Genomic DNA, 15,179 nt, shown 5'->3' on the forward strand with positions numbered 1-15,179 from the left:
TTTTGTACAAGCAATCCGCCACTCCCCAGTTTTGTGTCGTTACTGTTTGTGTGTTTGTGATCAGGCTTATTTCCCTTTGATTGCCTTTGCAGATCCCATAATATTAGAGCATGGTGATGGGCTATAATTAAAAAATTGGTCCAGACTAAATATTGTGCTTGTACAGCAGGTCTGTAGCCGGAGGGGATGTTTTAATCCTACCTGATTACAGGCTTTCTGCTTCCATTTGTGTTTACTTACTTATGTAATGACTGACAAAATGTGAACGTACAAACTTACTCTTTGTATATATTTCACAAACTTTTGATTGGCACAAAAGGCAGACATGTCAGCTGTCAAATGTTAAACTACGAGTGAAATAATGACAGTGTTGTGAGACTTTGTGGTCTGCAGAAACTCTATAGACTTATGTTTACATTACAGCAATATGTCCTCATTTTAGTGCAGTATTTCCTTCTTTCTCAAGTGTTTTCATTTCGTAGACGAGGCAAAATGCTTGAAGAAAATATTGGCAATTGAAAATATTTTGTTTTTTCTCAGTGTCAGGATTTAAGGTCACTATGAGCTTGTGTGCTCAGTGTTTGTGCAAGTTATTTTTCTAGAAGCCTTACATCAAACATACTTCTTTAAAATCTTCTAAATAATCTGTGAAAAGCTGTGTTCAGACTGTGTCGCACGACAAAAAACATCCCTGAACCACCCAGACAAATTGAGATGATAACTTATGCAACTATGTAAAATAAGGTTGGTTAATGCATTGAGAAATCCGCCCTCAGACGATGGCAATATGTCTGCTAAGAACGCTAAAACTGAAAAGGAAATTGCGGAATTCCAATGATTATCACCCACGAGCTATTAGAACAGGTTGACATTAACATATATAGTGATGTGTAAAAACCACGTTTTTATTGGCACCTACTAATGGAGCCAAATGTCACATTCAGCAGTAACAGCAGGTAATTAGTGAATGCCTCTGAACAAAGTTGGTAAAATGGCTTTGCATAAAATAGTCCTTCTGAATGCAAGTGAAGCTGGAACCAGCAACAGTAATCTCACAAACACAATCTACAAATTCTATAATTTTGAGGGAATGGCACTTTTCTGCAGAATCTGGCATCAAGAGAAGATCAAAATACTGTGAAGGCGGACAGTTGGCAGGTTTTCGCTGGAGCAAGCAGCATGATGGAAAAAGCCATTGACACTAATCCATCAGTGTTTAAAGCCCCCATTAATTATGATTATATTGTTTTTAATCATGCGTCTTTAAGTTTGTTCAGTCACTTTTTGGTGTGTGTCATATCCTCCCTGTGTCTTCATGTGAACCAGTGTCAGATTTGGGATCATTTATCCTTCAGGCCGTCACTGACCAATAAAGACACATGCTTTTTTTATAACACGTCAGTTTTCTGTTGGACATGCCTATAAAGAGTCTAGCTTGACAAGAAAATCACTACAAACATATATAGTATGCAACTGTAGGAATAGAAGACTGTCCACATCTTAATTAACTGAGTTTTTCCAATGTGTTTTTCTTTTCTTGTTTGATACTTTCAAAGGCTTTGTAGTCCTGGATTTATGGTTACAGGGTGTATTTCACACATGTTGTATGTATATGACGTTGGTTAAAAAATATAGGCTCTGTCTGCAATGAAGACTGACCTAAACACGAAGAAGTAAAATATTTCTGCTCCTTCTCAACTCCCACACTAAATGGGTTTCTGGCTGTGAACATATTGTTGTGCTTTGTTGCCTGCTCAGACTTGCAGTATAGTAAGGTTTCTGTTGATGAAGGAATTCTTATTAGCGAGAGCAAATGGTTCTAATCACCATTTGTCTCTGTCGGCCATGCAATGCTGCAGCAAGTTCGGGGTAAGGAATGAAGTGGGTCTACGTCCAAGTAGAAAATAAACAAGAGGAATATAATCGATGGAAATTTCACTCTTAAGCGCCATCTTTGAAGCCGCATATAAATAACCCTTACTTCATGATGTTTGTTTCATTATGTTCATTCTGGTCTTTCCGCTTATACTCTGTCTTAAACTGGTGAGCTTGTAAATTAGATTTGTTGGGAGCGCTGCTGTTGCACATCACAGTTTTATGATTCCACCCTGCAGTGTCTCTGCCTTCAAGATGGTGGGCTTCGAATTGGGTTTCGAGGTAAAAGCTAAGCTGTCCTCATGACTGAGTCAGTGCTGAGCGCCACTAAACTGTTCCTGGGACATGTTTTTCTTTAACAACCTCCGTCTTTATAATGATTCAACATCCCGTTCGGTCATCCTTCAGCCACCTTGCTTTACTTTCTCCTTCTCTTGTTGCTGCTGTTTAATTTGTTTTTTGACTCAGCTGCTGGAACGGTCTTTTCCTCACTCTCGAGTGATTCATCTGTTGTTTCCTCCTGCTTCCTCTACAAGACTCAGCAACACCAGATTCCACAGTGATGAGTGACACTTCCGTGTGTAGATGAATATGTGACTCACAGAGCTTCTGCTTGATGACCAATGCTCGACCAGCACCTTGATTAACAGCACCAGTCACTCCTTGACTTGGTATTTGTTCATTTGTTGATGATTTTAAAGACCGATATAAATGTTAGCCAACATATTTCCAAGTGGAAGACCAAATAAGTTTCCTTCCTCTATAGGAAAGCACTCAATAACTCTTCATTGTCATGCAGATGATCTCCAGTTATCTTTATCTGTGAAGGCACATGAAAACAGCTCGGCTTGTCAAACTTTCAGCACATAACCAACTGGCGAATAGATTATATAGCACCTTCTCAAAGTGTTTGAGAGAATGTGAGTGAAGTGATTATGTCAGACTTTGTTGGGAGCTTCAGCGCATTGCTCTAAGAGCCTGATACACAGCAGAGAGGGATTCAAATGTCAACTTTGGTATTGTGAGGGGACTTTACTCTTCAAAAGCCTTGGATTTCCTGTTGGCTTCTACGTTCTAGAAAAATTAATTAATTGTTTTCGGCCTTTGATGCCTCAGAAACTTACTTTCAAACCAAATATTACACTGAGTGGCTTTTCTTCATCATTCATTACAATTTTTTATTCTTTTTTTTTGCTTCTTTGCTTTCATTTTTGCCCAGAATGTGTCTTTTAAAAGATATATAAGGAAAGGTTCCAGGGCTGCCTTATTTTATGTGCACAATGTTGTTAAAATATTAACAAGATTATAGTACAGCTGAAAAAACGGTCTGTGTATTTGTTATCTCAAGGCTTGAAAATTGGGATTTCTTATTGCTATAGTGTCCCTTAACAGTTGATTTTTCTCTCGTTGATCCAAAATTTATCAGCTTGAGTGCTCACAGGAGTGAGTAAGACAGATCATATTGGTCTCCTTTCATTGGTCCCACATAAAATCATGAGTAGAATTCTAAATCTGACTTACAAAGCTGTTAGGCTCTGGGCTCCATCATATATTTAAGACCTTATATTACCATTTTGTGCTGCATTGAGTATCCAAAAGAGAAATGGCTGGCAGAGCCTTCTACTGTCAGATTTCTCTCCAGTGGAAGCAACTTCCAGTTCAGGATCAGTTGGCAGATATGCTCTCTACTACTGAGAATTGGTTTGAAACTTTACTTTCTGATAAAGCTTGGGCTGGCTCAGATGATCCTGAACCATCACTTATGATGCAATACAACCTTACATAATGCCCCGAACAACTCTCCTTTTGTGCTTTTTCTTTCACTCTTCATGCATTCATATTTCACTATCACACACCATTAACCCAGGTCCTCCCTCACCCCCCCCACCCCCCCCCCATCAGTCCTTTCTCTCTATGTACCTTTCTGCACATTTCTCCCTCTCTGCAGCTGCGCACTCCTAATCTGCAGTGACTGACCTCACCCACCTGCCCCATTTTATTGTTTGTTTCTGTGCACAGTCTTTTTTCCTTCTCTGCTCTCTGCTCACCCCAATTAGTCAAGGCAGACGGACACGCACCTCTGGGTTTGATACTCTGCAGATTTTTTCCTTCTAAGAAGGCTGTTTTCTTCATACTGTTTCTTTCACTGCTCACAAAAAAAAAGAAAAAAGTTTGGGATATCTGGCTTTCAGGGGAAATTCCTGGATGAACCCAAAATGCACTGTAACCTGGACAGGTGGATTCAATGTGACCTTTTCTGAACTTTTGAACGCACGCATCTAATTATTCAGTGTTTCAGTAGTTTCTGCACAACTTGCTCTAACAAGGAGCTTAATGGCAAAATTCACCACAGGTGTTTGATCCATGAATGGTCCAGTAAAGTTCCAGGTTCATTTAGAATTGGTATTTAAACAGTCCGGCTCATCATACTGTTCACATTTTGACACCATGAGACCAAGACGGCGCCTAACGACCAATAGTACCTTGCTACTGAGAGGCTTCGAACAGGATTTTCTCAGAGGGAAGTGGCCACTGAGCTTAGAGTGTCACAGTGTCACCTGCAGATTGAACAGCGATAGAGAGAGACTGGAAGAATCGCAGAAAGACATAGTACTTGATGTCCATTAGTCACATCCCACCCTGATGACCACATCATTGTGAACAGAGCCTTGTGGGACCAGATGATTAATGCCTCTCAACTCCAGGCCCATTTAAAGGAGGTGGAAGGCTCCAAGTGTCGCGTCAGACCATTTGAAACTGTTTACATCAGTGTGACGGCCACCAACAATGTTGGAGGCCTCCAGGAGAGCGTTATGCATCAGCTACTGTTGTAACGAGGTGAGCCTTCGGTGGTGGTTTTACAGTGTGGGCAGGTCTGTCTCGTCAATACAGAACTGCGCTACACTTTGTGAATGGTACAGTAACAAGCGCATATTGCATAAATATTATTAATCCAATCACTGTGCCCCCGCATGACCAGCACAGGCCTAATTTCATCTTCATGGATGACAATGCTCCCACTCATTGAGGTTGGATCATTATAGAATGGCTGCTGGAGCCTGTGCTAAATCACATGGAGTGTCCCGCACTTTCTCCAGACCTGAATCCCGTAAAAAAAACCTCTGGAATGAGCAGAGTCATTGAGTACACGCTCATAACTCTCTAGCCAGAACCTCGATGACCTGATGGCTGCCCTTCAAGAAGACTGGGATGCCATAATGCCTCAGCAGAGAATAAGTAGACTTGTGAACAACTTGAGATGTTGTCAAGCTGTAATAGATGCTATAGGTGACATGACAAGTTATTGAGACCCTGAAATTCTTTGTTGTGGTAAAACCACCACTATTGTTGGCTTTTGTTTCAATAAATTCATTTAGACAAGGAGATCACCTCTACTTGTTTCTAAAATGACCTATTTCCACAATATAATATCAGTGTAGTGGGTTTTTAACATGTTTCCATAAACTGTCAGTAGGAGTCTGTAAATAGTTTTCTCTTTTTTTCTTTCTTTTTTGACACCTAAGTTTCACATTTCCATCTCGCCATGCTCTCAGAGAGTCAGTGGTCATCATAGATGTCTCTTTTTTGCATTTTAGTGACAATCGCCAGCCCTTCCTGAAGGTGAATGGTCACACTGTATAGTTGCTTATTCTGAACCAGGCAGGGTAGTGTCACACCACTGTGTGTGTGTGTGTGTGTGTGTGTGTGTGTGGGGGGGGGGGGGGGGGGGGGGGGGGGGGGGGATTACTAAGTGCTAGGTCTACAATGGCACCAGCAGTCTGGATCTGTAGATAGATATGGATATCAGTAAATTGCTTTCCATTTTTTCCGTATCTTGTGCTAAGGACCTAACAGGGTTTAGTGCCTTGAGATGACTGATAGGAAATAACTAGGAAATGAGTGTTAGGGTTGTGTCCTCACTGGAGGAAATGCTGAGCAACATTTTGATATTTGAGCCACGTAATCTGTAGGTGATGCTTTCCTCCATTAAAGCAAGAACGTCTTCTCCAGGTTCTGATAGGAAAACGTCCCAGGCTTGCTCTCTGAGTGGGTCCTTATAACAACAAGGAAGCTGTGGCCCCACAGGACCCAGTACCTTCCTCTGAGTGTTCCTGAGCCGAAGGAAACAACCTTATTTTCAAGAAAGCCATTGAAGGACTTTGTCTCAGCGGTTGGAATAGTCTCACCCTTAAAAGAGTTGTAAAGATTGGAGATAAAATTTGTGTTCCCTCATCTGTAGAGCTCAGCGGTGGATAGTCGTGCGTATAACCGGCTTCCTCAAACGCTGACGGAAATCCAAAACAAAGAGCTGGATACTCTTGTCTCCCTAGTGGCCATTAGTCATGTCTAACTGGCAGAGGGTTCACTGTTACTCTATCTGGCTATGACTGGAGACTTCACACGTTGTGATCTCAGTATGGAAGACGAAGGATTTGGAAGAAACAGAGCTTGAGGTTTATGTTTAAAATTGCATACAATATTACGTTATTGCTGGAATTTCTTTTTAAATGACTAACACATGATAAAACAGATGAGATCACAGAGTTTTAGCCATTGCACATGTTCTCCTACAAGGTTTCCCATTTTTTGGTAATTGGAGTGAATAACTAATGGAAAACCTGCCATCAGTATTTATTCACACATCAGGTAAATCACTTAATTATCGGCGATGCCAAAACTTCATCAACGCAAGACTGACATTAACATTTTGAGTGAAACTTTTGAAGAACTTCTGATATATTCGTGTTCAATACTGACTTGTTAATTTTGATACTTGAATTCATTTTCAGCTTAAATAGAAATGATAAAATGCTTATTTGTATTCAGCTTTTTCAATTAATGCAAATCACAAATGCAACTTTCCGATGATATCATACCAAACTAATGTACGAAAAATGGACATAACTATAATATGTGGTAAATAAAACCTTGTTTGCATTTTTATTGTGAGAAGCTTTTGGTTCAAAATATATTTATTACCTTTTAAACTGCTGTGAGTCAGGTTTGGATTCATTCACTGTTTCGGTTGTTGATGGTGCACCATGATTCAGTGCATAAAACTTGAGAGTTTGGCCAGCATGTAAACCCAAGTACTTTTCATACATGTCAAGTCAGATCAATGAAGTGGATTGAGAAAGAGTAAGTAGATGAAATAGTTTGTTAAAGTTCAAATTGTGGTTCTAAAATAAATGTTGGTAGATCAACTGTTTTATAATTGCTCTTTATTGCAATGGCAGCATAAAAAGGTTGCGGCTGAAACGAAACATATCAAAACTTAAACTGATCAAATGTCCAAACGTTACTGTTACATTCACGCAAATAAAATCTAAATGCATCGAGTTAAATTCCCACATATTCCAGCGCAGCCAGCTAGAGCGAGAGCTCCTTTTTATTTGCGGGGCCCAGTAAAACTTGATAAATACACTATTTTCAGCTTCTTGGTTGAACTGCGTTGGGAAAATGTGGTGAGGTAAGTAAAACACATTAATATAAATGTGCATTGTATAGTATGTATTTCTCTTTCAGAAGAACTTACAAAATGCTAACGTTTGTGATTTCATGGATACTATACAGTGAATGTGTTTGGTGCTTTGTTTTGCCACTTATGCTGTTTCGATCAAGTGCTACTAAAATTGGTAGGATGAGTTCTACAAATATGCAAAGGTTGCTTTTCTGCAAGGCCTTAAGGTATAACCAAAAGACTGGAACGCGTCTTCACAGGAAGCTATTAACTCTTTTAGGTATCGGCCTAGAAAATCGAATGGCTTTACTGTCCAGGAAACGATACCGAATGAAGTTGTCGTATGCGGTAGAACAGGGTCAACGCTGATGTAAAACACAGACTGTTAATAGTTATAACGTACAAAACTACTTGAAAGATCCTCCAAGTCAGAACTGACATCTGAAGTAGTTTCATTGAACAACTGGAAAGCAGAACCAAAATGAAGGTCCGGCGTGAGGGGCTCTCTAGAAAAGACGCTATCTAGAGCCAAGGCGGTCGTCTTGCCAGCTTTTTCGCTGGGGTGATCTAATTATAGAGTCTGGCAATGTATCTGTAATGATGCAATGGGCGCTCAGCTGAATCAGTGTGTGTGTGTGTGTGGGTGTGTGCGCGAGTGTCGAGAGTCTCTCTTCTCAGTTGTGTTTAGTTGTGTGGGACTGAAACAGCAGCTGCTCATAACTATTCATTAGTCCTGCTCGTGGATTAGCCGAGACAAAACGTGAGAGCGTAGATCGGGCTGCACACTGTGCCGCCTCCTCCAGAACACAGCGGGCCCTTCTACTCCTCTCTGAGCGTTGACCACAGCTGTTCAACGCCACTTGACTTTTCCAGCAACAATGTTCTCCGACGGTTGTGGACACTTTTGTTCCCGCTGGCTGAGTTCATTGCTCTGGTTGGGGTTTCCAAGTCATGCGAGGGGTGTTGGACACGTCTCTTCACATGTGTTCTCCCGTGTTGACCAAACACTGATGAGACGCCGCCGAAGGTTAATGTTTGTTGATGTGGTTGTGGTTGTTATGGTGATTGCTTCGGATTTGTAGCCTCAGCCATCAAATTCTCAGCTCTGATTATGCGCACAGGGCTTAGTCCAGTAAGTCCCATATTTCACCATTTTGTCATCTGGCATATGTGCAGGCATACTTACTCATTTGGACAACTCAGACTTGGAGGCTTTTTTCTTTTTCTTTTTTTTCCCCCCAATAAAGGAACAAAAAAAAAAAAAACGATGTCAGCCTCTCTTTCTCTCTCGGTTTCTCTCCACACTTGGAACACATGCACCCTGTATCGGTTGCGCGGCGTCTCCCGTTCAGGACAGCTGCAGTGGCTGGCTATCCTTGAGCCCTTCTCTTTGCCCACATACGCGCCCCTCACGCCCCATGCAAACACACACCGCAAGGCCATAAGTCAGCCTCTCCACGCCCCCCCCTCCCTCCTCACAAATACTCACACACATGTACCCATGTCATCGCTCCCCTTGTCTTGCCATCTCCGCCCTGTTGTGCCCGAGCCAACACCGTCATTCGCTCAGTTTCTATGCATTCCCTCGTCCTGCCTCTCTCGGTTAAACCCCCCCTCCTTCTCCTTCCTGATCTTCTGTCACTACAGCTGTGTGTCAGCTGTCGGCCTGTCCCAGTCTGGTCAGAGATGAAGCTGAAACACAGAGGGTCTACAGGGAGGAAAGCATGGCCTCTCTGTCTTCAACAGCTGTCACTCCCACTTCAAACGTCCACTTACCACGGAGTTTTCTTCCTCCCTCCTGTTTCACCACTGGAAGTCTTCCTCACACACGTTCAATAGTTACACAACGCAGTGATGGAACTTTAAAAATAGTAATTTTTTGTTTAATAACAAAATAATATTGTCCAAAAGTTTCAGAAAGAAATGCTTCTATTACACGAGCAATACAAACAAGAAAATATCTGATTGGTTGCAGTTTTTACTCCACAGCGTAGTATATTAATGCCAATCATATAGCCAATGTCTTTAGGAACTATCTAGTCAAATACAAGTCCTGAAATTAATGATATGGTCCCCACGGTCTTGAACTCAATCTAATTGTTTTGGTTTTGCATGAAGAGACAGAAGAATGTGAGCAGGCCTACATCCACAGAACATCTGAGTTTAAGTCTGAAAGGGGTTTTAAACTAACTTTGTGTTGAATATCTTTCATAACTTTCAGAAAATTTATGCTATTTCAGGCGAGTAGTAAATGCCACCGTTATGAAGGCTATAATGTGCTGTTTTTGTTGAAACTCGAGTAGTATTGATTTTTACTTCATGGTCATTTTGGAAGTTCAGTATATCACAACACAATTCAGTAGCCCCACAGACTGCAGGCCCTTGAATGATCATAAAGTTGAATCAACATCACACACACGCACGCACGCACGCACGCACGCACACGCACACACACACACACACCAGGTGTTTTTGTCTTGAGGATGTATGCAAGATTTTTGTTGTCTTGGGCAAGTTGTTTTCTTGCTACTAACCAGCCATGTTTGTATTGTCATTTACAGAAAACACTTTGACATCTGTCCTTCTGTTCTCTAACACTTGTCGGCTTTCGTTTCTCCCGTCTCGCTGCTACATCTGTTCATTTATTCCAGACAAACGCCTGGAACCATGCTCCAAATATGCTCCATCCTGTTAAGCGAAAGTAGGTCTGAAATCAGTAATTTGGAGAAGTGACTGGCATTGTGAATACTGAACGAGAGAAATTCACTGCAATCAAATGACGATGGCTAATTATACTGTCCTCAATTATCAGGCTGTTTGTATTCTTTCTCCATGCAGTAAAGTACTGTTATATCGCGCCATACTTGCGCTAGAGAGAAAAACAAATTAGCCCGAGAAAGTAGCCTTTGTTGCGTGGTTGTGCACTCGCTCCTTTGGGGTTTGGCCCGTAGCTGAGCTTGGCGTAGGAAATGTTAAGCAACAAATGATTGTGAGACATGCAACGTGCTCTGGAATAAGAGGGTTTGATTGAGGGAGTTGGGTTATCGATGGTGAGCCTCTGAGATTCTCAGCCTCAGGCAAGAGCTGTATGTAAATAACTGATTTTGGATTTGAGCACAAGCAAGAACTTTGAAGCGGCTGGAACTGATAATATCTCTCTCCGTCTCTTGTTCTCTGCGACAGGTATGCCTGTGGTCATCAGTGCGTCTCCGGACAGGTAACCAGGTGTGTTGTTGCCGTCATGGCCTTGACGACCCTGCGGCTGTTCCCTCTGGTCTTGGTCTCGGTCTCGGCTGTGCTGGTGTCGTCTTCAGGGGAACATGAGTGGCACTTTAATCCAGGTGGGTCCATCCAAACACAAAACAGAATTGATGGCGGACTGTGTTTTCCCCCATCCTGACAATTTCAACATCCTGGCAGTTGCTGACATTCTCCTCACATTCTCAGATCAGTAAGGCTCGTTCTTCGTCCACTATCAACAGGCTATCCTGTGTCCTCTCCCTGTCTGCCAGCCAGTCGTGTGTAATAGGAGAATGAGATTGCTGGGCGGTCCTCCCCCTTCCCCTGCGGCTCGTCAAGACCGCTAATGCACCGGCAGATCATGAAAGTGTCAGTCAAAATGTCGGCGAAGGGAGCAAGAGGAAGTGAATGTGAGCCAGCCAGCCAGGTGTAACCAGAGCAGAGTGTTTGCAGTGCGTGTCACCCTTCCTACTGCAGCAGCACCTTCTGACTGCAGCAGCTCCCTCCGGGCTGCGCAGCCGCCATCGATTATTGTTTTTAATCATTTGGCGTTTAATTATTAAAGTCTTTGAGTCGCTGAGAGAGGATTTCCCAGAGGCCCCCATGGCATCTTATCTAATAAAGCGCTGAAAATCAAAATACATGACATTTCAATGATTTAAAATGGAGGACATGAAGAAAGCTCACCTCAGAGGATTTGAGATTTTTCATTGATTACTGATCTGAATGAGTCAAATCGGAATCAGTTAATTATATCTGTTGTCACCATAATTTATATTGATGATTCTTTGATTATGCTTCTTTTTGTTTTGCTTCATCGTGACCAGCCAGTAACTTTGCAATAACTTCCTGATCAGTGGTTTTCCACTTTTGGTTCTGGACTAATTTTAGGCAGTCAACGACAACCAAGATTAGACATTTCCTTAAACTGTGGAGGGGAACTGAGACACTGCCCATTGCAAGCGTCTGATTTTTGTATGTTGGAGAGCGTGGAAGTGTCCAGCAGTGTTTGGCACCACTGAAGGTCTGAATGTGATGAAACAAGGAACCACTGATCTGAATGAATTTGCCTTAAATATTCAACCAGTCTGTTAACTGCCATCACCACTTTATTCTAGTATTTCACTAAATGTCTTGCTGTTGCAGTCAGAGTTATTAAGAGTTAGGAAGGTGAAGAGTTACTAAGATGAAGCCATATAGGAATGCCCTGTAAACAGAGATACTTATAATGCAATCCCACAATAAACGGTATGAAAAGGGTCCATTAAAACAATATCAAAAACATTCTATAATATCCCAAACCTGTCAAAATCTGGGCTTCTGACATGATGATCAGTTCTGCATCATCAGACATAAAAGCATCCCGGCACTCTGGTCGGAGATTGTGAGATGAAAGTCCATCAGAACCCCAGCCAGCCTTTTAAGTCAGGAGCATGGGAGCCTAAAATTAGCTTCAGTGAACCACTGCTAATCAAAGATGCTCACCCATCGCGCTCAGGTACATCACAGCATCCAGAAACACAGCATGCACTGGGTTAAAAATGTACAAAACACGGGACTTGGGTTTGTAACAACCAAGTACATTTTTATAGTTAGAACAGGCCCTGCGGCTTCACCCAGAGCTTATCTTATTTACCAAACTGCTCCACCGACCATCTGCACCTTGGTTTACATGTTTTATTGAGGTTTACACGATGATATTTCAGTTCACAAGGCCTCTAGTAAAGCTCTAGGCTTTTCTTAAAATATCAAAACATTTCTTTTTTGTGCTTCTTAGATGTGAGAATTTGCTGTTTATTTTCCTTCACAAGGTAACAACTGCAGGCAGACAACATTATGATTTCGGGGTGTCCCTCCGTCCCTTTGTCCCGTTCCTGTTTAGTACAGTATCTCCCAAACGCGATGCAGGAACTCCTTTAAAATGTGCACTTCAGTTCACTCTGAATTACTGATGAAGTGATTCTAATGCCTTCATTCAGTGTCAACTGGGATAGCCTCAAGTCCACTGTGACCCATCTCTGAATAGAGAGATATCGAAGAGAGACGAATGGCTTTATGTTTGGCCCATTTGTCTGAACACAATACTCCAAGAAATCCTACTCGTTTAAACTTTTATTTCGTGGCCATTCAGGACGAATGTGTTTCTCAGCTGCAACTTCTCTGGTTATCAGAGGCACCGCGAGAAACAGTGAGTCCATTTCCTAATTCTGTTTATTGGTACATGGAGTAGTTACATTAAAAACCAATGACTTCCTTGAAAAAGGTTCAGTGGGATCAGTTGGAGGGTCAGGGGGATGCCTTTTTCAGATATGATATTTTCCTTTTAATTTTTGAGCAGAAAATGTGACATTAACAATTAAGTAGTTGGAGACTACTTGTTATTTTATTCAAGCCTCTGCCCTGAGTGAGACGGGTTCAGCTTTCGTGCCTCTAAACTGAATGAATCGTTGTAGGAAATTGATGGAATAATGGCTGGACAGCCATTGCGCAGTATGGGCCAGTTGGTCAAGGTTGGAAGTTCAGTCATCCAAACCCTGTTGAGACTGCTGAAAAAGTAAAATTCACTATAAAATGCAAGCCCATGTTGAATTCTAAAACTCTTATTTTAAAATAAGTGCTACAGTTATGTTCTATGAAGAAAGATAATACATTTTCAATTAATTATCTAATTGAGTAATGCTCTTTTGACTGTTTCAAACAACCATTAACAATAATAAGTTATAATATGGAAGATATTTGTATATTCCTCATGTTTGAGGAAACACCATGGGGCTCCAGCACCGTGAGTCTGGCGTTGAAGTTTGGGTTATGAACACAAACATGAACACATTTGGTTTTGTTGATGGAGCTGAATCGAGCTCGACAGTGTGAGCAGATAAGTGTGGTCGTCTGGCTAAAGTGTTATGAGAGATGACAGAAAGCGAAGGTTGAATGTAGAGGACACAGACTGCCGGAGACAGTGAGAAGTGAAAATACTGCAGATGGCGGGTTGTTGATTGGGGATGTGCTATCATGATGATGTAATTATACAGGCACCTGTCCTCAGGCTGCGTGTGCGTGTGTGTGTGTGCGTGTGTGTGTGTGTGTGCGTGCGTGCGTGTGTGTGTGTGTGTGTGTGTGTGTGTGTGTGTGTGTGTGTGTGTGTGTGTGTGTGTGTGTGTGTGTGTGTGTGTGTGTGTCTGCTGCACCCGTCAGGGTTTTTAGGGTTTGTCATGCAGCCCAACATTCCTGTCCAGTGACTCAATGACAGAAAGTGAGTTAGACCCCCACCCCACCCCTGCCTCTCTCTCTTACCCTCAGCCAACCCTCCATATCACTGTCAGTACCCATTTCCACTTTATCACTGACCAAACACTCCCTCAGCCGCTTGTCCCCCCCACCCCCACCCCCAGCCCTTCCTCATGACTGACTTCAGAGTGGATGGCTGGCTCGTTTGGTAATCCCTGCCTGGGACCACACTATCTGGATCGTTTGATAATGCTGCCGCTGGAGCAGAGTCGGTGCAGATAACTGAGACCTGTCTATGTTTTTTTTTGTTTTTTTTCCCTTTTGCCCTTAGTTTCTTTGACTCTTTTGTTCTCTTTCTGCAAATCCCCAACTTGTGGTAATGGGAAAGGGAGCAGTGCAGGAGCACCAGGGAGGCGGCTTTGTAAGCGATGTAGAGCAGGTTGGAACGATGAAAGGGAAAAGGTGCCGTCTTTCAGAAGACATATCACAGCGATTCACAGTGGTGATATAGTTAGAGTTGCTCATGTGAATAACCTTGCGAATAAAACTATGTAAAGTAATGTATAACTACTTTCATTAGTAATATGCTTGTAAGTGATCACTACTGTGAGATCAGTCCCACAATGACATTGACTGAGGTTTCTGTGAGCATTACCTCTTTATATATGTCTTACTTTTGACTTACAGCAGTAGAGCTGCATACTATGATATTTGTAACAGTTACAATTACTGAAATTCCAATGGGCTTGTTGTATTTCTGCTGTGTTTTCTTTGTTATTAGTTTTTCCTTTTATATAATTTATTTAATTTAATTAATTTCTAGCATCCAGATTATAAGGCATCTCCCTCCAACTAGCTGATGTAACGTCAGCTGAATTGATTGAGTGACTGAGTCATCAGGCCGACCCACACTGTGCTGACAGCTTTAGCAACTCACAGCAGCAGCACGATAATACAGCTATGCTCACATTATTATTATATTAGCACAGCAGTTATTTCCCAAAGTAACGAATTATGTTTTATTTGCAGTTACAAAGTAATTCTACCATAATTCAAAGAAGTAATGAGTAACTGTAAATTTTCCACACACTGACTATTGGAATTAATGGCTGCTTTTGTTGTTGCCACTTTTCAAGCTGATTTACTGATATTAATGACTCAGAATGCTGCATTTACAGGTGCCATGAAGTCACTAGTTATCCTCAAAGAACCTGCATTAAATAACAGCAAGAAGAGCGCTTGTATATTATTCTCCTTCCACTCCCTGTCTGTGTGGGCTATGAGGCATGAAATCCGGAAGTTTTCCCAGAGATGACATAACGACATTATGCTCCATGACCAATGTTTGCTGCTGGCTGTCAAATGGAAATATTGA

General features: G+C 41.9%; 1 protein-coding gene across 2 annotated transcripts in view; it reads left to right on the plus strand.

Annotated features, from left to right (window-relative positions):
• Window positions 1–15,179, plus strand: part of ddr1 (discoidin domain receptor tyrosine kinase 1) — a 53,769-nt gene that overhangs the window by 7,889 nt on the left and 30,701 nt on the right. For both annotated transcript variants that reach the window (XM_080501454.1, XM_080501455.1), the window contains exon 2: window positions 10,520–10,677. In XM_080501454.1, coding sequence (XP_080357580.1) covers window positions 10,578–10,677 — 100 coding nt within the window. In that variant the 5' untranslated portion in view covers window positions 10,520–10,577. The remainder of the gene's footprint in view (window positions 1–10,519; window positions 10,678–15,179) is intronic.

This window comes from Blennius ocellaris (genome assembly GCF_963422515.1).
Source record: "Blennius ocellaris genome assembly, chromosome: 8".
NCBI lineage: Eukaryota > Metazoa > Chordata > Actinopteri > Blenniiformes > Blenniidae > Blennius > Blennius ocellaris.